This window comes from Pseudophryne corroboree, chromosome 6 (genome assembly GCF_028390025.1).
Source record: "Pseudophryne corroboree isolate aPseCor3 chromosome 6, aPseCor3.hap2, whole genome shotgun sequence".
Classification (NCBI taxonomy): Eukaryota; Metazoa; Chordata; class Amphibia; order Anura; family Myobatrachidae; genus Pseudophryne; species Pseudophryne corroboree.
In genome coordinates, this window is record NC_086449.1 from 147,919,189 (window position 1) to 147,943,797 (window position 24,609).

At 44.3% G+C, this 24,609-nt stretch overlaps 1 protein-coding gene across 1 annotated transcript; it reads left to right on the plus strand.

The window, feature by feature from the left end:
- The first annotated feature begins 142 nt into the window (after positions 1-142).
- Positions 143-24,394, plus strand: SEMA4C (semaphorin 4C). The gene is made up of 15 exons (XM_063931999.1): positions 143-673; positions 15,036-15,165; positions 15,446-15,597; positions 15,701-15,763; positions 15,878-15,976; positions 17,032-17,128; positions 17,312-17,428; positions 17,651-17,802; positions 18,874-19,049; positions 19,693-19,837; positions 20,893-21,115; positions 21,271-21,386; positions 21,497-21,654; positions 21,822-21,889; positions 22,014-24,394. The coding sequence occupies exons 2-15, from the start codon at positions 15,072-15,074 to the stop codon at positions 22,856-22,858; spliced, it is 2,505 nt and encodes an 834-aa protein (XP_063788069.1). The 5' UTR covers positions 143-673; positions 15,036-15,071; the 3' UTR covers positions 22,859-24,394.
- The last annotated feature ends 215 nt before the right edge of the window (positions 24,395-24,609 follow it).

Genomic DNA, 24,609 nt, shown 5'->3' on the forward strand with positions numbered 1-24,609 from the left:
AAGTTATATGAAGCAGGACAAAGCAGTGCAGTTACTGTCCTATTACTGAGACGCTGGGGATCTCCAGAGGCGCACAGACCTTAAAATTCACTTTACACGGGACAATAGAAGCATTTATAATGCACTATAGACGGGAACTCTGCCCCTAGGATGCTCCATCCCCCACACTGACGTCAGGAGGACTGGGCTGGGAATAAGGCGATGGAAAGATGAGAAGAGAGTAGAGGAGGAGCAGCGGCGGCAGTGCTTCCAGTGTATCCAGTGCAAGGGGACCGGGACAGGACGCGCTTCCAGCGGGATGCAGCAGAGCGTGACCCGGGCATAGAGTGACTGCACCGGCGCATGGTCCCAGGCACTGGTGCGCGTGACTGTGGTAGTGCTGGCTGTGCATCGCCACTGGACCTGGTGCAATTGCGCTGTGTGACTATATAGTAGTGTTGGCTGGGCAGTGTCACTGGACCTGGTGCTTATCGTTGTGACTGTTGTAGTGTTGACTGTGCATCGCCACTGGACCTGGTGTGGACCTTACTGCCTCCGGGACTCTGCAGATTGTGTGGCCAGTGGACGAGATCCAGCACAAGGAGTGCAGTCTGCCGGATATCACTGAGCTGGGATTTCACTTGGGGATAAGTGGTTTGAAGCAGCGTTATCTCACTGTGATCCCTGGGAGCAGGTGAGCCTAACATTATCCCGGATGTGTGTTGCAACTTGCATACTGCACTCTATGTTGTGGTTCTGCGCACTGCACTCTATATCTAGGTTGTGGTTCTGCACTGTGCACTCTCTAGCTAGGTTGTGGTTCTGCACAGTGCACTCTCTAGCTAGGTTGTGGTTCTGCACTGTGCACTCTCTAGCTAGGTTGTGGTTCTGCACTGTGCACTCTCTAGCTAGGTTGTGGTTCTGCACTGTGCACTCTCTAGCTAGGTTGTGGTTCTGCACTGTGCACTCTCTAGCTAGGTTGTGGTTCTGCACTGTGCACTCTCTAGCTAGGTTGTGGTTCTGCACTGTGCACTCTCTAGCTAGGTTGTGGTTCTGCACTGTGCACTCTCTAGCTAGGTTGTGGTTCTGCACTGTGCTCTCTTATGGTTTTGCACAAGAGGTTGTGGCTCTGCTGTGTGCAGTTCTGGGGGCAGGGATTTCTTGCTGACTAGCAGAAGTCTGGACAGTATAAAGAGGAGAGGTTTGTATATAGTGTAAGGGGGAGGGGAGCTTAGTGTGTGTGGAGGGGACTGGTTTGCACGTGTGTGTGTGTGTATATTAGGGGGGTGCCACTGCAAGGCTGATCCTCTACTCTGGATTATTTGGTTTAGGTTAGACACTGCGCATTGCTAACGCAGCATTTACCCTGTGGTTACTGAGGAGAGACTATATTCGCCTTTAGGCTGTTTATTAAACCTTCCAAACAAGCTGCAACCTGACCTGCTGGCAATCTGCTCCTAATATCCGTACACATGCAGGGTGGCGCCTTGTTATGATGGAGATCATTGGGATTCTGAATTATCAGCCAGGTTCTAGGGCACTGATTGGTAACCTGATACACATAGGATGCCCCCAGAACCTTCAGAAGGCAGGGCCACATGCTACTCTTAAATTCAGTAGTAAGTTAAATACAATGGAACAGACACCTTTGTGTAACGTAACAGCAGGCCGGCTAAACAAGTGCTACAGTCTATATAACACACGCATATGATCACAAAGCAGGAATGAGCTGGCGCAGCAAGTATACAACCCAGTCATATTCGTGGCAGGGAAGACCGGGCAGCTAGGGGTGCTTGGTGTGGATGCTGCGGACTCTCCCTGCCCAGGTCCCAGGCCTCAGGCCTCACAGCCAGCAGCAGCCATCTGATGTCACTGACAGATCATGTAACTCATTTTCCAGATGGGATGGTGAATTATCATCAGATTACACTGCACAGCCTTCCCCTCTGGCATCTGTTACTGGTCAGTAACATTGGTCCAATGAGATCTTGTAGACATTACTTCTATCCCTTCACCATTACCTCATTCATGCAATTAGTATAACAAAGATGGGCAGACCTGGAGCCAGCAGGTGAAGTTATTCCACATCATTCACCCTCAGTTCATAGAGTGTGTGTGCATACAAAAAGAAAAAAATAAAATATATATATATATATATATATATATATATATATATATATATATATATATATATATATATATATATATATATATAATATTACACACATACCCCCAAAGGTGCGGCACTCGGAAACAAGGCTCAGCAACGTTTCAGTGTAATAACTATCATCAGGCAGTGTTATTACACTGAAATGTTGCTGATCCTTGTTTCTTGTGGTCATTATGCCGAGTGCCTCACCTTTGGGTATCTGTGACTTTATTTGTGAGGGCATCGGCTGCAGTTTATCTATGGTTCATGTGAGTGCCAGACCTTGAAATATATATATATATATATATATATATATATATATATAATATATATATATATATATACACACACACACACACACACACACACACACACACACACACACACACACACACGTGAGGAGGTATATTATTAGTCAGTAGTATGGCAGGGCTGGTTTTCTGTAGTATAGAAATGTATATACTTTGTTTGTAGACCATACGTTTTTAAATACATAAGAGGTAACTTCAATTAGGCATGAGTATGAGCGGCTATATGCCACATGTGGATTTGCAGCTGCAACTTGTCCCCCTCGCATGTAATTGAATCGACCCCTAAGAATTATCTGTATTCTTCATGTGATGAAGAAAATTGGAGTATTGTAATAGTAATAACTGAATGGAGTGTTTTCTTCTAAAGGCTTTTTAGATGGTTCTTATTGCCACGTGATGGTTGAAATACAGCATTGCCAATACAGTTCAATCCCAAGAGCCCACAGTGACTGCTCACTAGTATCAATTCACCTAGGTAGCATGAATGGATTTTTTTTTTTTTCTTCAGGATCAATAAAGGCAACACTCCCTTATTGATTGACTGAACTGCAGGAAGTATGATCTTATCCTGCCTATATTGTGTAAGCAAATGTGTATATGTGGTTTGCATTAATAAGTGTACCAGGAAGTGAGCTGTGCGCTGGGAAATGGCTGGCCTGGAATACTGAAAATTCATGTCACCCATGTGGACAAAATACTCTTTAATATAGAAGGACATTCTGGACTTAGTACTTAATTTAGTAATCTGGACATGACCGACCTTTGCTTTTAAGCAGAGAGATCATTTAGTTTATTTATACAGATAATGCCTATATTATTTTATTAAGAAGCCCTCCCCACACACACACTTGTGGTCATTAGTAAATGGCAGTTAGCTGATATCACTCACCGTTATCCTTTTTTATTGCAAACTTTGTGGGGGGGATAAGTTTATAGTTTTTTTTGTTTTGTTTTTGTTTTTAAAGAGCAGATCAAGTAGTTAACTGGGTTTTGCAGAATTGCCATGCAATCCACCATAGGTAAACCCGCTGATTCAAAACAGATGATTTTTGCCTTATCCAGTAAGATCTGGGGAAAAATATAATTATGGAAGGTTGGGTCAGGCAGATGAGATTCAAGATGGAGGTGACTGGAGAAACAGCTGTTGCTTATGAGAAATGTTTGCTATACAGGACACAAATAAACCTCTGTACCTGAGAGATTGTATAATACACTTGACATTTTATTACAGTGGTTTTATACTGCGGTGGGAAAAACCTTGAAGCTCCTTCCATCCCCAAATCCTGATAGTCAGGGACAAGCACGGCCAGTGACAGACTGTTGTATCAAGATGCAGTGTGGTCACTAATCTGCATTTCTGTGTCTGGATCTATGCTGCGAGACTGATAACCCTGAGGACAGACTAGGCCGTAGAAAGCGCCTGCCTCTCTTAATATGTCACTGAGCCTTCTGTATACTGTAGATGACACTGAACATCATGTTATGCGGATGGGAAATGTTTGTTTTAGATTTCTCAGGCCTTGTCACAAAGACCCCAATTTATATAGACACTGTATTTAGGTGGTGCAGTCTTTCCAGACAATACAACTGGGATGGTTCTGGCTCTCTGTGTAAGTGTATTTTTATGCTGGATTAATATATAATGATGCTGACTGAGGTGACCTGTTATAGGTGTGACGTATGCTGCATGTATTCTGTTTATATTCTGTGGAAATCTGAGTGACTAACGCACTGCTGCAATGGGAGTACACCTAGGGTACAGTCTGGGGATTATATATGATGGAGAGGAGGGATTGTGAAGGCTTTTCTCCAGTACAGTAACGCACATCGTGTGCTGTGATGGTCTCGGATTCAGGATGTGCGCCTTGTCTCATCCACAGGGATGACGTCAGTCTTGCAGGTCTTGTGTTAGATTCCTTGCTGCTGTGTGATGTTCTCTTTATTAAGGGGGTTTTCTGTGTGTCTTCCTGGCACTAAAATCTCACCACCTTGGTTCCTGCAGAGCTGCTGCTGCCTTGAATTACTCAGCAAGTTCTATTTGTATGTGGGGTGAGAGGTTTGTGCATAAAGAGACAATAGGGGAAGATTCGCACTCTGAGTGATGGGGTAGTATTCCATCGCTATTAATGCATTTTGTTATTTGCCACATTTTATAACTGACCAGTCAGTGAGTACTGGGAATAAGGAAAGGGTAAGATTATTATTATTATTTTATGTTCATGGTATTTAAACATTTCTGCATCGGTGATCATTACACTGAAATAAGCATCGGGGTGGCAGAAAACGAAGAGTAGGTGCCATTGCATAATGCATCGCAGATACCCCAATGTAGCATTGGCATATATATAATGGGTGCAGGGTATGCAGTGCACATGGTCCCCTGGGTCCAGCGGGGTGGCCACACCATACATCCTGCACCCATGTAAGTATACTAACCCCTCTTGAGTCCTGATGTGGCCGGCGCTGGTGACCTAAATCACCAGGAAAATGGTGCGGTAGACATTTTTCTGGTGATGCACATGTGCAGTAAATATGACCCTGGACATAAGGTGCATGCACCATTTTCCCAGAGACCTGCTCATGCGCAGTAGACTCTAGCACTGCAGCTGCTGACAGAGGACGGGGCCCACAAGGAACCTTCACACGGGCCCCCTCCTCTCTTAGGGGTATATTTACTAAGGTGTGAGTGTTTTTAGAAGTGGAGCTGTTGCCCATAGCAATCAATCGGATTACACTTAACATTTATCTCGCTGATTCTAGAAGATTATAGCTAGAATCTGATTGGTTGCTTTACGCAACATCTCTACTTCCAAAAAACTTGCACCTTAGTAAATATACCCCTTAATGCGTTGTAAAAGGTGCATACACACGGAACGATATAACAAACAATGTGGGCGTTCCTGATCGAACGGAACGACCAACCGTTTACATCGTTCCATGTGTATGCACGAGAACAATGCCGATGCACGCACCCGTGTGTCGTTAGCGACAGCCTCAGATCTTTTGCACAAGCAAGAAGATCTGAGGCTGTCGCTAGCGATGGGCAGCATGGCCCCTGCTCCTTCCCCTCCCCTGCCGTTGTTCATGGCTGCCAGCATTGGCAAATGTGCATGCACTTGCCAATGCCGGCCCTGCCGTCGGGTCCCGTTGCGGACGATGTTCAATCGTCACGTGTGTACCCACCTTAAGAGTAGATGGGGTAGATGATGATCTAAGTAAGAGAAGACAAAAGCACACAAGGGGAGAGGGCGTTTTCTTGTGAGAGCTTACATTTTAAAGGGGAGGGGCAGACAGACAGGGGTGACACAGATGGGCTAGACAGTGAGCGTGGAACGGGTAGGATGAGAGGTGGCTGGGTTTGATGAAGAAGCCCTTGCCCAAAGGACTTTCCATTCTTGTAACAGAAGATTATTGTTGAATTTTAAATGCTGCTGTTTACTGTATATGAATGGAACATGACCCATGGAAAAGTTAGAACAGAGCTATAGCTTATATAACAGTACTGTCTATTTAATTATGACCTATACAATGTGTTCTGCCAGGATTACTATTTTGTGACTTTTAAATAAAACTAAATTGTGCGTTACTGTGCTGCACCAGTCATCCAGTCCCCATTCTTTGTTTATAGTTTTTCTGGCTTGTCAGTGCACCTGTGGGATACCAGAATGTGTGAATACATTACCTTTCCAGTCAGATTACTTTATGCTTATTTATTTTATTTACTTATTTTGACAATTTTTGTTTTAGTCTTTATCAATTGTGGAATAAAATGTTTACAAACAAGTTCAACAACTTTATCCTAAAGGGATAATACAATGTAAAACGAGAGTTGTAGTTAGGAGGGACTTCAGTATCCCTACGCCTAAAGTGGGTACACACTTGTTCAACCTCTAAACTTGCCAGTTGGTCAGACATTGGTAGAATGTGTATGCTCAAGCGACCTCTGGTTTCATCCAATCCTCATTGTCTGGTCTTTTCAAAGGCTTTTTAAACCTTCTGAAGAATCGGGAGACCCAATCACCAGACCAGTATAGAAGTGTACGCTTCTGCGACTGGTTTGTCCAACTCTTTTTAATGATTCATGTATATGAGTCACAGTCAGTCTGCCAAAGATTGGAAGAGTATGTATGATGAAGCCATCCTTTCAGCAGATCAGAGATCTGTGTGGCCTGAAGTCTGGATCCCTGGAGGATTGGACAATTGTGCACCCAGCTTATTGTTGTGGTTCAGGGGATGAACTTTCTTTTTGCGCATTCCTGTAGTTAAGACCATTACATTGAATGGGAAACACGGTTTCCTGTGTGACAATGCAGCCATATTTCCCATTTACAGGCATATTCAATTGTGTGCGGATTTTAGAGAAATTCAGCGGAGAGGGGCTTTTCCTATTCAATTGAAAAAGAAAAAAAGAGCCGTGCCTTGTAAATGATTGCCCCTTTAAAAAAAAAACATTACAGTTCAGCCGGTATCCCACACTGCTACCGAACTCTGGCAGCATTACATCCCGCCAATAGAATTTTAGTTTTTGCTGATTTGCTCTTTGTAAATTCCAATATATATTTACCCCTTTTCCACTGCCACAATATTCCGGGTTATTGCTGGGTTGCAGCTCAGTGGAAAAGGGTTCCTCAAATGTAACCCGGGCCAGTTACCCAGGAATCTGACCCATGTAGCTACCAGCGTAGGACCTGGGTAAGGGTGCAGTGTAAACGAATGACCCGGGTCCCAATAAAGTCCCATGAAGAGCTGGTTTACCGGCACTTGGAGATGATGTTCGCTCCAAGCGCTGACAGAGGGAATAACCGTATCTAACCTGGGCCCAGCCTTCGGTGTGAGCGGGGATTCAACATGTGTTCACTTGGGTTTGGTATGATTTACCGGGTATTCTGGCTGCTGGCATTGGGATCCCGACTGCCGTCGACTTAAACGTATACCGTTCAATTACTCAGGCCGGACCTGGGTTTTAGGTGGAAATGGGGTATTCTTAAGATGCTTACTGCCACATATGCTAGCAAAACATTTCTGTAAAGAATCTGTGCTTTAATATGGCAATGTAAGACTATCCCCTATCCTCATAGCTGGAGACATTACAGTCTGATCATTTCTAATTGTTTAACAATGGGTGTGTGTCAATGACGATCAGTCATATAATGAAATGTGCTTATGCTTCATTCAGAAAGATTGTACTATGGGTCTGATTCAGGTTTGTAAGTAACTTTTTCTGGAACAAACCATGTTGCCATTGCAAGGGGAGCAAATACATTTATATATTTTCTGTGCAGGGTAAATAACTGGCTGCTTTTGCATGTAGCCCACAACTATTAGACAGCTTTACTTTTACACTGCAATTTGGATTTCAGTTTGGACACACGTCACCCAAATCTAAAGCTGGGTACACACTAGACGATGTGCAAACGAAGCAATGGTTATCCGTTTTCCCATCATCCCCATATCAAACTACACTGCTCAAAAAAATAAAGGGAACACTAAAATAACACATCCTAGATCTGAATGAATGAAATATTCTTATTAAATACTTTGTTCTTTACATAGTTGAATGTGCTGACAACAAAATCACACAAAAATTATCAATGGAAATCAAATTTATTAACCCATGGAGGTCTGGATTTGGAGTCCCCCTCAAAATTAAAGTGGAAAAACACACTACAGGCTGATCCAACTTTGATGTAATGTCCTTAAAACAAGTCAAAATGAGGCTCAGTAGTGTGTGTGGCCTCCACGTGGCCTGTATGACCTCCCTACAACACCTGGGTATGCTCCTGATGAGGTGGCAGATGGTCACCTGAGGGATCTCCTCCCAGACCTGGACTAAGCATCCGGCAACTCCTGGACAGTCTGTGGTGCAACGTGGCGTTGGTGGATAGAGCGAGATATGATGTCCCAGATGTGCTCAATTGGATTCAGGTCTGGGGAACGGGTGGGCCAGTCCATAGCATCAATGCCTTCATCTTGCAGGAACTGCTGACACACTCCAGCCACATGAGGTCTAGCATTGTCTTGCATTAGGAGGAACCCAGAGCCAACCGCACCAGCATATGGTCTCACAAGGGGTCTGAGGATCTCATCTCTGTACCTAATGGCAGTCAGGCTACCTCTGGCGAGCACATGGAGGGCTGTGCGGCCCCCCAAAGAAATGCCACCCCACACCATTACTGACCCACTGCCAAACCGGTCATGCTGGAGGATGTTGCAGGCAGCAGAACATTCTCCTTGGCGTCTCCAGACTCTGTCACGTCTGTCACATGTGCTCAGTGAGAACCTGCTTTCATCTGTGAAAAGCAAAGGGCGCCAGTGGCGAATTTGCCAATCTTGGTGTTCTCTGGCAAATACCAAACCGTCCTGCACGGTGTTGGGCTGTAAGCACAACCCCCACCTGTGGACGTCGGGCCCTCATACCACCCTCATGGAGTCTGTTTCTGATCGTTTGAGTAGACACATGCACATTTGTGGCTTGCTGGAGGTCATTTTGCAGGGCTCTGGCAGTGCTCCTCCTGTTCCTCCTTGCACAAAGGCGGAGGTAGCGGTCCTGCTGCTGGGTTGTTGCCCTCCTACGGACTCCTCCACGTCTCCTGATGTACTGGCCTGTCTCCTGGTAGCGCCTCCATGCTCTGGACACTACGCTGACAGACACAGCAAACCTTTTTGCCACAGCTCGCATTGATGTGCCATCCTGGATGAGCTGCACTACCTGAGCCACTTGTGTGGGTTGTAGGGAGGTCATACAGACACGTGGAGGCCACACACACTACTGAGCCTCATTTTGACTTGTTTTAAGGACATTACATCAAAGTTGGATCAGCCTGTAGTGTGTTTTTCCACTTTAATTTTGAGAGTGACTCCAAATCCAGACCTCCATGGGTTAATAAATTTGATTTCCATTGATAATTTTTGTGTGATTTTGTTGTCAGCACATTCAACTATGTAAAGAACAAAGTATTTAATAAGAATATTTCATTCATTCAGATCTAGGATGTGTTATTTTAGTGTTCCCTTTATTTTTTTGAGCAGTGTATATAGTGCATACACACTGTGCAATGCTTCCAACGTCTGTATATAATGTATATGTATGTATGTCCAGTAGTTCGTATACATTTAACAATTTGAACAAAATCGTTCGTGATATCTTCAGATCTGAGGATATGATAAATGACGCACGGGAGCACGCAATAGTGTGTACACACAGGATGATTTGTAATTCCAATTCTGCTCAAAACAATAAATTGTCCCAATTATCCTCAAGTGTGTACCCAACTTAAATCTCTCTGCACATGTTACATCTGCCCCACCTGCAGTGCAGCATGGCTTTGCCCAGTTGCTTGTTTTTTTTGCTCTTCTTACAAGCCTGAATCAGGCCCTGTGCCCCCAAGTAACACATGCACTGAGAAGATCTGTCCGGTCTGTTAGAGAAAGGAATGTTGTGTGTGTATGAAGTGAGTGCTCATGGTTTGTCTTGATGTAGTGTGTGTGCGCCTGAATTGAGTTTTAATGTGAGCAAATGGAGATGCAATTGTTATGAAACAAGGGAAGATGATGTTTGTGGCCAGAGGTTATTATTGTGGTCCATTGAAAGGGCCTAATGTGGTGCATAGATGTGATCATTCTCCATAATTGGTTTCATCTAATTGGTCATTAATGGCACCTATGTAGTAAAGAAAAAACCTATTAAGATCCAAAAGAGACTATTAAAAATAGATTTTTGCGTCCCCGCCCCCCAATTTCCTGTCTGTCGCCCACAAGTGGGAGAGTCACTGATGATTCTTGGTACAGCAGTAGTAGTCTTTGAATGTACAATCAAAAACCGGCAATAGCACTGGTCGTCCCGGACACTGGGATTTATTTTTATTGTCCCTTCAATTTTTGTGATCATTAAAAAAACGGAACAGTGGAATCTCCGATGTATACTGACAGGGGGGTCCGTAATCTGAGCCTGTACACTACATGTAGTTCTGTATAACTAGGAGCTTACAGAACAGCGGTGCAATGGGAGACCTCACCTCTTACTGCAGCTATGAAGGGATACCGCACAACTGAGGAACTTACACACCAGCGGTAGGATGGGATACATCACCTCATACTGCAGATATACAAGGAGCCCTCACCCTAGGAGCTTACACACCAGCGATACGATGGGAGACTTCACCTCATACTGCAGGTATACTAGGACCCCCTCACCCTAGGAGCTTACACACCAGTCGTATGATGGGAGACTTCACCTCATACTGCAGGTATACTAGGAGCCCTCACCCTAGGAGCTTACACACCAGCGATACGATGGGAGACATCGCCTCATACTGCAGGTATACTAGGACCCCTCACCCTAGGAGCTTACACACCAGCGGTACGATAGTATACATCATCTCATACTGCAGGTATACTAGGAGCCCTCACCCTAGGAGTTTACACACCAGTGGTACGATGGGAGACTTCACCTCATACTGCAGATATACTAGGACCACTCACCCTAGGAGCTTACACACCAGTCGTATGATGGGAGACTTCACCTCATACTGCAGGCATACTAGGAGCCCTCACCCTAGGAGCTTACACACCAGCGGTAGGATGGGATACATTACCTCATACTGCAGGTATACTAGAACCCCTCACCCTAGGAACTTACACACCAGCGATACGATAGGAGACTTCACCTCATACTGCAGATATACTAGGACCACTCACCCTAGGAGCTTACACACCAGCGGTACGATAGTATACATCACCTCATACTGCAGGTATACTAGGACCCCTCACCCTAGGAGCTTACACACCAGCGATACGATGGGAGACATCATCTCATACTGCAGGTATACTAGGAGCCCTCACCCTAGGAGTTTACACACCAGCGGTAGGATGGGATACATTACTTCATACTGCAGGTATACTAGGACCCGCACCGTAGGAGCTTACACACCAGTGGTACGATGGGAGACTTCACCTCATACTGCAGGTATACTAGGAGCCCTCACCCTAGGAGCTTACACACCAGTGGTATGATAGGATACATTACCGCATACTGCAGGTATACTTGGACTCCTCACCCTAGGAGCTTACACACCAGCGGTACGATAGGATACATTACCTCATACTGCAGGTATACTAGGACCCCTCACCCTAGGAGCTTACACACCAGCGGTACAACGGGAGACTTCACCTCATACTGCAGGTATACTAGGACCCCTCACCCTAGGAGCTTGCACACCAGCGGTACGATGGGAGACTTCACCTCATACACCAGGTATACTAGGAATCTCAGTCGAGGCACTTACAGACCAGTGACGTAATGGGATACATCATCTCATACTGCAATTCTAATCGGACCCCTCACCTGAGGAGTTTATGTTCTAGTGGCATTATGGGAGATATTGTGTACTAGGGGTTTTGGAACAATTATCATGGGTGGTGATAGTTGTGTTAATAGTCTTCCAACACAGATCTCTCGCTTTCCCTGTAAGACACTTTGCAAATCTCCCCCCTCGCTCGCTCTGTTTATTGTAGATTTAAATTGACACAGGGTGAAAGTCTTCTAGTGCTGCACCCCTAAACGGTGCCTTTGGAGTGTTTTGTACAGGTTAGAGTTAAGCACAGCACTGACAGATTATGGAGCTTGTAGTCCTTGGATGATCACGACAAGCCATTTCCGCTGCTATTTGTGGCATGTTCATATTGTATGTACCTTCTTCTCTATATTTGTGTGTGAGCTTTAAAAGAATGCTTTTGGCTGTTCCCACCTTTTTAAAGCACTTCTTCATTGTTTTCAGAAACTACCTAAGCTCCTGCTAATTGAGCATTAGGGGCAGACGGCATAAGCAGCAGCGCGGATGCCATCCCCTTCACCTTGCAGTCAGTATTGTCTTGCAAAAAGTGAAAGATGACGGGATTTCCTGTTGGCCGACGGTGCTGTTGTGATGTCACCGCAGACTCTCTTCCTTGCATGCCATGTACCTGATTTCTGTCGGCCAACAAGCGGATCCCATGCCTGGGACAAGATCAGGGCTGGGCTCTGAGTTAATATGAGCAAAACAACTAGGGAACCTCTAATAAAATATTGTGATCTAGCGCTGAATGTCATATGGGGTTTATGAGCGGTCATTGTTTGCCCTTTATTACCCAGGAACAGTACCAGTGCAGACTGTGACACCGCTCGGACCATATTGTGTGCGTTTTGCTGAGCAGGCTTGATGTTGGCTCGGTGTGTAACCCAGCTCAGTGTATGAATATTTTATACGAGTGGATTACTTGTACAGAAATAATTACAGCCGTAGATATATAAAGGAATATTGTACTCACTTTATGAGTAATGTTTATCATTTCTACTAAAACAAGCCATAAAAAAAATATATTAGCTTTTCTTGTAATGAAGATGGGAGCTGACTGACTGAGCTTGTCCAAGGCTCACCTCTGCAATGATGCCCAATCGAAAATTTCCCAAGATCCCCCATTACACTGACAATTATTATTTTAGCTTGCTTTAGTTAGACACACACATTGTGTTATGAATATGTGGTATTATGAAGCGTTCTGTGTAGTTATATTTCATGCAGAGGTGTGTGAGGGACCTATCCTAATGTAACATTCAGATTCACTCTTCCATTTTCCCCATCTATATTATACAGCTCTGTCTACTCAGGTACACATTGCAAGGTCCTATTTTGTGGACATGCATCCTCACAGCAAAGAGTGGCTTTGCAGCCCTTGTGGAACTAGAAGGCCCAGAATTTCCTGCAAGCCACTGGCTTTAAGAGAGCCACAGTTGGGTCACCTCTGACTCACACTGACAGGCAGCTTCCCTTACTTTGTTACCCCCCTTCCTCTGTATAGTTGAATCATATTGAGGAAGGGGGAGGGGTATCTTTATAACAGGAGGAAGTGTCTTTCCACAGCCTGCTCGCTAGATCCCAGGAAATATATCCTGTTTTAACTCCCACCCTCATCCCTTTCTGCTGCTCTTTCCTCCTCCACACATTTGGCACAACAAAGTGATTTTTATTTTCCTTGATTTTTGTACCATTTATTGAGTCATTCTATTAACTCTTCCCTGCATCTGTGGCGAGACAGACCAGTGACTTTGAAACCGTTCAGTGTAACAAGCAATGGTTAATCTCTTGATTCAAATTATAATTTAACACGGTTATCAAGTGGAGTCACCGTGTCGTGCAGCTGTCGGAGATGGCTTACGCTGTAGTTACAGAGCTGACGTGTGTGTGTCTGTGTGTGATGGTGAAAATCGTATTGTGTCATCTAGTATGGAAAGAGAACACGGCAAACTGTTCCATTTATCTCAAACGTCCACCTCCTTTTCCGTTCTGCGCCCTGGAATAAACTGTGGCAGTGACCTGAATTTACGTGTTTATGTATACAGAAGTGTGTTTTAAAAAGAGATGCACATGCACTTTTTTTTCTTTCTAAAAGTGTATTCGGCTTTTTGCCAATGACTAATTCACTTTCCAAGTCCAAGCCAAGGTTGTGTTCTTCTAATCACTCCCACCCAGGTCAGTGTCCGGCCACGTTGGGGTGTGTATAAACCTCTCCCCAGCAGGTCTACAGTGACTTCCGTAATACTTATGCTCACATGAGCATCCAGCACTCGAGCTATTTAATAAAGGGATTGGCTCTAATATTACGTTGCACCTATATTTAATGGAATCGGTCTGTTAATAAGATTGCAGGTCTGCTCCCCTCAGGGTATGCGGTTAGCATACAGACAGTCGAGATCCCGGCAGTCACAATACAGACGCTGAGATCCCGACGGGGGCACCATACCGCTGCCGGTATACCGGCGAGGTAGGTGATTCCCCCTTTATGGGTGTCGATGACACCCATACAGGGAGAATCTCGCCACCGAGCCCGCATGGAGCTTAGTTGAGATCGCCCCCTCCCCCGCCAGCATTCCACCGATTGGGATGCCCATGTCGGCATAATGACATACGGCATCCTGAGCGGCTGTAAATTATACCAAACCCCTCCCCCCCACCCTCACTATGTGTCCATTGGCTCTTTGTGTGCTCAGGGCATCTACCTGATTATAAACTGATCACAATCGATTAGGATTTCAGACCTGTAGCTGGACAATGATTAGACACTGTCAGGCCTCTCATGATGTCGCCCTCTCTCTGATTTGTGTGTGTGCCTAATCTGGACCCCATCTACTCATCCAGCTATCTGCTCTGATGCATTATAGATTGTGGGCTAGCTGCCGGAGTTGGTTTTGCCTTGTAAATGATTGACGCTTTAAAAATACGGACAGACTCGCACAAAGTCCCACACCTCCGACAGTGTGTAGGCTATCACATTTATCCCTTTATGTACAAAATGGATAGGAAGCCATTTGGGCTAATGTTGGAGCCATGCTCACCGTAGTAAGGAGCCGTGGAATTGGAGCAGCCATTAATATCTAAAGGGAAAATCCTATCAGAAAATTGGTCCAACAGAACATTTTCTGTTTGGAGGGAGTCTTGGCGCCTGAGATTTGTCCAGCCCTGTGGTGTGTGTGTGTGTGTGTGTGTGTGTGTGTGTGTGTGTGTGTGTGTGTGTACACGTGTGTTTTTAGCCATTAATGTCTCCCATTTTTTATTTTGCAGACTCCCGCACCCAGGAACAGAGGACCAGGCAAGGTGATGATTCCACGGTGGTTGTGTATTGTGGCCCTATTCTTGAGCATAGAAGTACAAGGATGGAATCAGGTGCCCCGGAAAACAGTGCGCTATTCAGGTGAGGCTGCGCGCTACAATCGCAACCTCTGCCAAACGTTCCTGAAGAGTGCAGACAGATTAGCAGTTACATTGGAACACTCTGCTTTGTGGCTGATGTCACCTGTTTGTGCTTCATGGTCCACTGGGAGGTGATGTCATGCTGTAATTATACATTTACCCCCGTGTGACAAGTCACGTGACCTGCAGAAGACATGGGTGGGAGCGATATTTAGCAAGGATACTGAATGTGTCTGTATGTCTCTGCTGCTCTAATTCTACCCCTCCCGCATATGCTTTAGGTGTGTCTGAGATCCGCCAGTCCTGGCACAGTGGCATCTCCCACTACCTGACTCTAACATTGGATGAAAAACGGGGGGCACTCTATGTGGGTGCACGAGAGCTCATATTTACTCTGGACATGAATAACATAGGCAGGGAGCTACGGCCGCCGGTAAGCAAATACAATATTCAGCTATTCTTAGGCAAATGTATCCTTCCTCATGATCCCATGTGGCATAAAACAATGTATCATTCCTGGCTTCTGTCTCTGCTAGATTTTATGGGAGGCCCCAAGAGACAGGAAGGCGGAATGCTTCTATAAAGGAAAGAGCAATCAGGTAACAGGGCATAAGATGGGAGGTGACCCCCACATTGTAACTCCTGCTCTAGACAAAGTATTGTTACCGGAGACCCTGATTCTTCTAACGTTACTTTGTCATTCTTAATTGCAGACGGAATGTTTCAATTATATCCGCATCCTTCAAGAATATAATGAAACCCACCTCCTTAGCTGCGGGACGTACGCCTTCCAGCCCAAGTGCACTTATATAGTGAGTCCCGAGTTTACTCCAGAACTTTTGCAGCAGGATAAAATCTAAATCCATTAGTGGGGTGAAGCTGTCCTGCGCGTCAGGCAGCCATGAGGGCAACATCCACTTTGTGGGGCTGAGGAAGAGAGGCATGGAAGCCAGTTATGTGGCTGGATCTTGCAGTGTAGCTGAGAGTATGTATGTATGGGCAATACCTGCGGTTGTATAGGCGTAACAGTGTGGCAGTGGGGCTTAGCGAGGGCATGTACACAATATTGCAGGTTATGCGGAGTTGTGCATGTGCAGTGGTCTGTTTTAAGATGCATTTCTTTCACCCAGGACAGGGCTGGTCAAATGTGCACTGATAGTGATGACAGCCAGAAAGTGAAGCGCATGGGATGGGGGTTGCGGTTACATAGAGGTGTACAAGTCTGCATACAGCGAATATCCAGCTGTGTAATTGCAGCTGATTTGTGTTCAGCGCTACAAACATTAAAACGCATGTTTTACAGTATAAGCCGTTGAATGCCAGTGAGTGGCAGCGTGGACCCCTGAAGTGAGTGGGACCAAGGGGCTGCATACAGTTTGATGTAGCTACAGTTAACCAGTCATGTATACTTATTTAACAGTCAATGGTCTCTCTCCTTTCCACCGCCCCTACCCTCCTACTAAAGGTATACTAGCTGAGACCGCCTGTCGGGATCCCGGCCATCACAATGCCATCGCCAGAATCCAGACAGGCAGTGAAATGCCGACGCCGGAATACCGGCGCCACAGGCTTTTCTCCCTCTATGGGTGTCCACACACCGTGGCCAGTGCATACTAGTGGCTGGGATCCCGGCAATCGGTAGAACGTATGTATTCCGCTGTGAAGGCTAACAGGCTTGCAAACTCCTTCTTTCTTTTTTGCAAGTTGTGCGATTGTATCCAGCTCCACAAATGGACGCGTCTTCCAGCCAATATGGCCATGCCGTAGTATTCCTTTATGACGGTCACTGGCGGAGCTATATTCTGTCTAGTGCATAAATAGGCTTTGTTCCCCCGGTGACCATCTCTGCTTTACTCCTCCCGCACAGGAGCTGTCGTCATACACTCTGGATAGTGTAAACTTGGAAGATGGGAGGGGAAAGTGTCCATATGATCCATCATCCGGCCACACCGGGCTTGTTGTAGGTGAGTAGGTAGCTCTTACCGTCTGACTTGTCCAGATGGGAGGAATGTCTGTTTTGCTGTATGGTGGTTATCTGTAAAAGCAAATTGTTTTATTTATTATTATTTTTTGTGGCATTTCTATTAACCTTTCTTTAGTGATAAATTAGCTTTGGACTCATAACTTTAACAACTCTTTGTTTACAGATGGAGTTTTGTACTCCGCTACATTATTCAACTTTCTGGGAACGGAGCCAGTGATCCAGCGCAGTGTGGGGCAGCAAAGCAGTATAAAGACGGAATATCTGGCAACATGGCTGAATGGTGAGGAGCCGCAATCTAGACCTCATTGCCCTCCATCTACACCTTGGCCATTGTCCCCTCACGTGCTCATTTCATCATTTATTTTAACCACACTCCATAACTTTTCCTTTTGTTCCTTCACTCGCGGTTTCTCTGCTCTCCCCTGCTCCCGTCCTCTGGTTTTGTATTCCCCCAGTAATACCTGCACAGCGCTATCTCACTACTTCTGTTTCTCCGTTCTAGAGGCGAACTTTGTCAGCTCAGCTCATATACCCGAGAGTTTGGATAATGAATTTGGGGACGACGACAAGATTTATTTCTTCTTCACCGAGCGGGCCCTAGAATATGACTGCTCCAGTGAGCAGGTGGTGTCACGGGTGTCCCGAGTCTGTAAGGTTAGTGACCTCTGACTATGACCAGTAGTTGGCAGCTTTAAGAGCATTGCATCCAGATTCTGTACAGTAAACTGTAGGAGGCGATGGTGATAATGGAACACTGCGTTGTTACTTCTAAGTCTATCTGCCACCTTTATATGCGAGATTCAGCATATTTATGTATGACTGGTTCAGACTATGCATGCAGTGTAGATGTTGTGGCACTTTGGGAATGGAGCAGTTACATATATGGGGGCGTATGTAATATGGTCTGAGATCGCCGGAGGGGCGTGCTGGCCGAACTCCAAGGTTTTTTCTCGGCGCTTAAAAAAACCTTCACTAATATATGTGACCCCCAGCCTCTAATGAGCTAAGTCCAGGGAAAACTATTGATGTACTTGTATGAGTGTACTGCTATTTTTAGGTCTTTGGAGTAGACTATAAAGGTTCACAGTAGTCTGGCTGATACCTCAGCTTATAGAAAGCTCCCATCAGCACCAAATCTTCCTCCACTTACTGATACTTGAGGAAATTAAAGGGTAGATGTACTAAGCAGTGAAAAGAGTGGAGAAGTGAGCCTTTGGAAATGTTGCCCATGGCAACCAATCAGCTGCTCTGTATAATTGTATAGTATGCAAATTATAAATGGTGCTTCAGTGCAGATTGGTTGCCATGGGCAACTTCTCCATTGGCTCACTTCTGCACTCTTTTTCACTGCTTAGTACATCTCCCGCCCAGTTACAATTTGGGGAGGGATGGGAATTTCTATATATGTACACATTTTGGCTGCAACAGTAATCCTTAGAACAATTTAAAATATTTTTCTTTTTATTAGAGATGTAGGCACTGTTATGTGTTTTTGTTTTTTAATTTTGGAACATTTTAAGCTCATATATGCACCCATTGTTTTATTTTCATTTTATTATGATTATTATTTCTTAATTTAATATCATTGAAAATCCTCTACAACGTTGCTTCCCATTAATACATGTCTGTACTATATATTATATTTTGTATTAATATATTGTTTGTTTATTGTTGTTTTTTTTTTTAAACCGCTGGCTTTAACACAGGGTAATGATTGTCTTGCAGGGGGATTTAGGAGGGGCTCGGACTCTACAGAGAAAATGGACCAGTTTCCTGAAGGCCCGGCTAGTGTGCTCCATTCCGGAGATACAGCTTAATTTTAACCTGTTGCAGTCTGTTTACACACTGCGAACCGACCACTGGAGATCTACAGAGTTCTACGCTGTCTTCCAAGCGCGATGGTGAGCCTGTATTATTGGCCACTATATAAGGATCTCCCAGTCACCGGGGACTTATATATGCTAAAACAGAAGGCCTAGTGAGCCGTGTCCACTATCTCTAAAGCATTGAAGAAATACCGATTAATTTGCAAGAACCGTCTTTGTTATTAATGATTTGCCATATAGGCATCTATTTAAAACAATGGAAAATTGGGACATTCAGTTCAACATATTCCACAAAGTCCGTTAATCTTTGTGCATCTGGAGTGTGACTGCCAGGAAACAATCATTTTTAGTTACGTTACCCTTTGGAAATGCCTGGATATTATGCTGTGAAGCACCAGTCATGCTGCTATCCTGAAATCTGCAATATCTATTCCATGGGACCAAATTCACATTCAGATTTTATTTCCTGAAGTATAGGCTAGATTGCTCTATGCTGCCCCCTTATGGCCCACAGGCTTCAACCTGGCCAGGCACCAAATACATTAAGTAACAAAATGATAATAAGTTTTATATTACAGTTTTTTTTTTGTTTGTTTTTATAAACATGTTGGATGTACAGTTAATGATTCTGTTAAGACCTATAAAAATCCTAATTATTCCAGTTGGAGTAATAGTAGTGTAGTGGTGTGTCCTTGCTTACAGTCTCCCTCTATTTTAGGGGTGATGTGGCTGTCTCAGCAGTCTGCCAGTACTCAATCCAAGACATCCAGAAGGTTTTTGATGGGCCCTATAAGGAATACCGCGAGCAAGCCCAGAAGTGGGGCCGTTATTCTGACTCCGTGCCAAGCCCTCGACCTGGATCAGTAAGTGGGGTGAAATAAGAGGTCTTCTAGGACATATATAGATTGCAGTTCTCTGACAATGTTCTCTTCACAATGAAACTACAGACATGGGCACACACTGGTTCATATACTGAAACTGTGTCAGAACAACTATGGGTGTTATCCAATTAGCCGCAAAATCATGCCATTTATTTTGCGTCTTTCTAAAACAGCTTTTTGCAGGTATGCAAGCTCCTGTTTTTCACCCTATCCTATTCCAAACGTGTGAAAACGGGATTTGGGTGAAAAAAAAAGTGTAAAATCAGGGTGAAAATGGGGAAATTGTCCTGAACTTCAAAAACTCTAAACTAACATAGGACAACCGTATAGAAGTGTACTATAGGTCATATTAAGTATATTTGGGGTACTTAAATTGGGTCAATTGGCTGTTTAAATGCTTTTTTTTTTTTTAATGGAAAAATATTATAAAAGCAATGGTTTTTTTTCATCGAAATAAGTGCTCACATTGAATTCGGGGTACATAACATGGGTATAAGTATATACTTGGATCATTTTATGGGACTTTAAAAAAAAAAAAAAGTGTAAACAGACTGACTGCTCCCATTTACAAGACTAAAAATCTTGTTCCACTCATAAAGGCCCCCAGTATACCTATCCTGTAACTTGAACCCCAAATTCCATCACTTTGCACTTTTTCACCCCAAATCTGATATGTCATTATTGGTCAATAAAAAATTATTAAAAACTTGTAAGTGCCTAATTAGTCATAAGGGGAGAGGTGTACCAGGGGTTCTGAACCAAAAATTCCACATTTTTTTTTACCTTAAAATAGGGATTTTCCCGAAGTTTTAACCTGCTCAGAGTAGGTGAAGTGAAATTCACGGTAAAATTATTGTGAGAAATGTTTTCTCAGCTAATTGGATAGGGGGTTTTCGAGATTCACTGTAAAAGTCTGGTGTGTTGACTGAGAAGTTGATAAACATACTAATAACATAGCATCTACCATTATATAATAAGATATTTGCCCGCTTACTTTCGGATTTGATATTCTCTGAATGAAATCTCTTCTCTTCCAGTGCATCACAGATTTCCACAAGCGTCATGGAATGCAAAGCTCAATGGACCTTCCTGATAATACTCTCAACTTTGCCAAGAAGCACCCACTTATGGATGAGTTGGTGCAGCCTGTACATGGGCGTCCTTTGCTGGTCAGGAAGGGAGTCAACTTCACAACACTTGCAGTGCACAGGACCCAAGGGCTAAATGGGGAGCTGTATGATGTCCTATTCATTGGAACAGGTCAGCCTTTACTAGTGCTCTTCACTCACTGGCAGGGGCAATCGATGTCCTCCTGACCTACTTTACATGCCTTTCGATTGAGAGATGCTTTGACTTCTTTGTATGTGGCTGAAGTCCCTTTTCCATTGTGTTTTTTTTTTTTTGTATTATTTTAGGGAATGGTTGGCTGAACAAAGCCGTTCGTTATGGATCCACTGTACATATGATTGAGGAACTTCAAATGTTTGACAAACCATATCCCGTGCACAGCCTAGTCCTCTCTACCCAAACGGTGAGACCATTTGCTGAGCTCATGCCTCCATCACCCGTGTGTTTTCCTTGACCACTTCTAGTGTGGTTTTGTGCTCCTGCTTTGTCTGACTTCTTCTCTCTCTCATGCAGTCTGTGCTCTTTGCTGGTTCTCAATCTGGGCTGGTACAGCTTGCCATGGCAGACTGCAGTAAATATCGCTCCTGTGCAGACTGTGTGCTCGCCCGTGACCCTTTCTGTGCCTGGAATCGCAACATCAGTCGCTGTGTGCATTCTGGCGAGCCCTCTGGGTGAGTAGTAGTAGTAGGAATGCTTAAGTCTTGAACCAAAGAGAATGGAAACTTGCAGTCTTTTTTATGTTGGTGAATGCAGTGCAGATTAGCTGCTTTATGTCACATTGATTGCCGACTGGAGCATGTTTGGACCATGTGCTAATATTTACCCATGTTCGCCATAGGTATGTGTTGCTTCAGGACTTGCAGGGCACCGACCACTCAATGTGCAACTTTCAGAACATGAAAGTTGGTAAGTGAATTGGCAAAGATTTTCTTGGTTAAATGGCCCTGAAAAACTATTACTATAGATAAAATCTTGCTGTTTGGGGCAGAAATGTGGAATGACTTTTAAATCCTTCCGTTCTATCTTTCAGTGAAGCCATCATCGAGGAACCTCACGGTGGCCATTGGCACAAATGTTGTTCTTCCTTGTGAGCTGACCTCCAATCTGGCACAACCCATATGGACTTTGAATGGTCGTGAGTTGACGCAGGATGAAAACGACTCTGTGCTTTATGACATTACCCTGCAGGCTCTGGTCATCCTTGGAGTCGGTGCTCACCATTCCGGCATGTATTGTTGCTATTCAGTTGAACAGGGGGCCCGCTTGGCCTCCGAGCATTACCAGCTCAGCGTGGTGGCTTCCGCATCCCTCACTTTAGAATCTCGTGCTCCCATGGATGGTTTGGGTTTGGTTTGGATGATGGTAATAGGTCTTGGAGCGGTTTGCTTAGTCCTATTTCTGGCTGTTGTCTATCTGCGGAGGAAGTTACAGGATGAGATGGACAAAGGTTCTAAGTCATTGGAAAATACGCTTGTGTATCCCATCCAGTTGCCGTCACAACCCAAACTGGCAAAGTGCCTGCCGAGTGCAGATTCGGATGAGAAACTGTGGGACCCCTCCTCTTTTTACTATTCCGATGGCTCACTAAAAATTGTCCCCGGTCATGCACTGTGCCAGAACAGCACTGGTTCCTCCTCTCCATCGGGCAATGGGATTCCTGGTCAGCCACTGCCTTCCCCGCCGCTTCACTCCCCTAATCACATGCTGCTGTCAGGTGTCCGAGGCTCCAACAGCAATGGCTATATACGGCTTACACTGGGTGGGGTAGTGGCTGAAGAGCGCCCACCGCTTGGAGAACTCAATGAGGAATTGAGGTGGAAGTTGAAGCAGAGGCAGGCTCTGCCGGACTCCAATCCAGAGGAATCCTCTGTCTGACACACCCTCTTATCACAATGCACAGTTTGCACTGGTTTTTATTTTATTTGTTTTCCTATTATTCTGAACTACCTCAGGGAATGGAGGTTTGGGGGAGGGATGCAGCCAAAATTTATTTTCTCTCCCCCATGGTCTCCACTTACAGACACAGTGAAAGTGAGGAGAATACTTACGTGGCTCCCCCTTTGTCCCTACGTGCCAGCTCACATTAAGTCTATGTCCCATTTCTGAGACTTCGGTAAGGGTTCAGTATGGGGAAATCTTTCCTGTAAGAAGTGGCGCTCTGATGGGTAACCGCAGAGGCAATGGGAGGACCAGCCCAGCTTCCTTTTCCTGGACTTCTCCGCCATAGCAGCAATAAGGCTCTGCAGCCTGTTTACTCTACCTGCCGAAGCTGGTGCAGGGATCCATTATTAACCAATTGGTTGCCAGTCTTGCTTTACAGCTGGTTTTACGGTGTTGAGCAATGAAAGAGAAAATATTGTCACTGTTATAGTTTATAAAGCATCTGTATGCTAAACGTTTACAATGACCTGAGAGACCAACTCCGCATCACCTCTTTTTGTGGCATGACCAATTTTTTCAAAATGATCTGTGTATTAGAATAGAGGCAGGAAACCTGTGGCCCTACCAGCTGTTGTGGAACTACAGGACCCAGCATGCTGTGCCACTATTTATTTATTGTATGTCTACAACTTCTGTAGAGGTTGCCCAAAGTCTGTATGGAGAGAAAGACGTTCCATGTTTGTGGCAAAGCTAAAGAAAGGAAGTACACCTATCCAGTTCTTGTTGTATGCAATTACATTGTATCCGATTCCCTTCCGAACCCAGCAAGACCTTCCCTCCTCCTGCCTTCAAATCCGAAATGACCGCTATCACGTAATTTTGATGCAGCCCAGCCTGGTTGCTGAGTGTTCGTGTAAATGACTTGTTTTTGGACATATGAAAATGAATGTGAGGATGTATTAATATTTATATACTTTTTTTTTTTTCTTTCTTTATTGCTATTTGCAATAGTTTATTCCATAGTTGTTCTGAAAGCTGGGACAATCCTATAAAACAACAATTTTAGTTTTTTCTTGGTGAATCCGTAAGTTTCATTCCAGTCACACATACAGCAGATTGTTCAGCCATTCCTTTAACCCTCTTACACACACTCTTTTCAATACTGCAGTCACTCCTCGATAACATTTCAGGAAGGCCAGAAGTTGTGTGGCTTATTCCCTCTGCCAAATGCCTTGTTCTTGTTTTGTGTGTCTGCGAGTGGCCGAAGGGAGGGACGAGAGCCATGTCTTGTGTATATACATATCCTTTTCACTGTTTTTACAAACAAAACCTTGGGTTCTGCACGCTAAAAATATCTTTTCTTTTTCCATTCGACTCTGTAAATAAGTTACTCTGTTCTCACGCTCTCTATCCCGCATCCCATCTCACTTCGTTAGCTCACTGTGTAATTTATTTGTGTTTTTAAAATATATTTATTTCCTGTAAATAAGTATTTTTATATTGAGAAAATAAAAATAAAATTTAAACAAGTGTCATTTTATTCTTGTTTTCACTTTTTTTTTTTTTTTTTTTATCGATTTTATTCCCTTAATATAACTTAATACCCCTCTTTTTCTTTCTCTCTGTGTAATTTGGAACACTGTCAAATATATAGTATATAATATTTGGTATTTACCCTTCAGTAATTAAAATTGTTTGGATATGAAATTATTACTGCACAGAACATTTGCGTACAAACGGCGGGA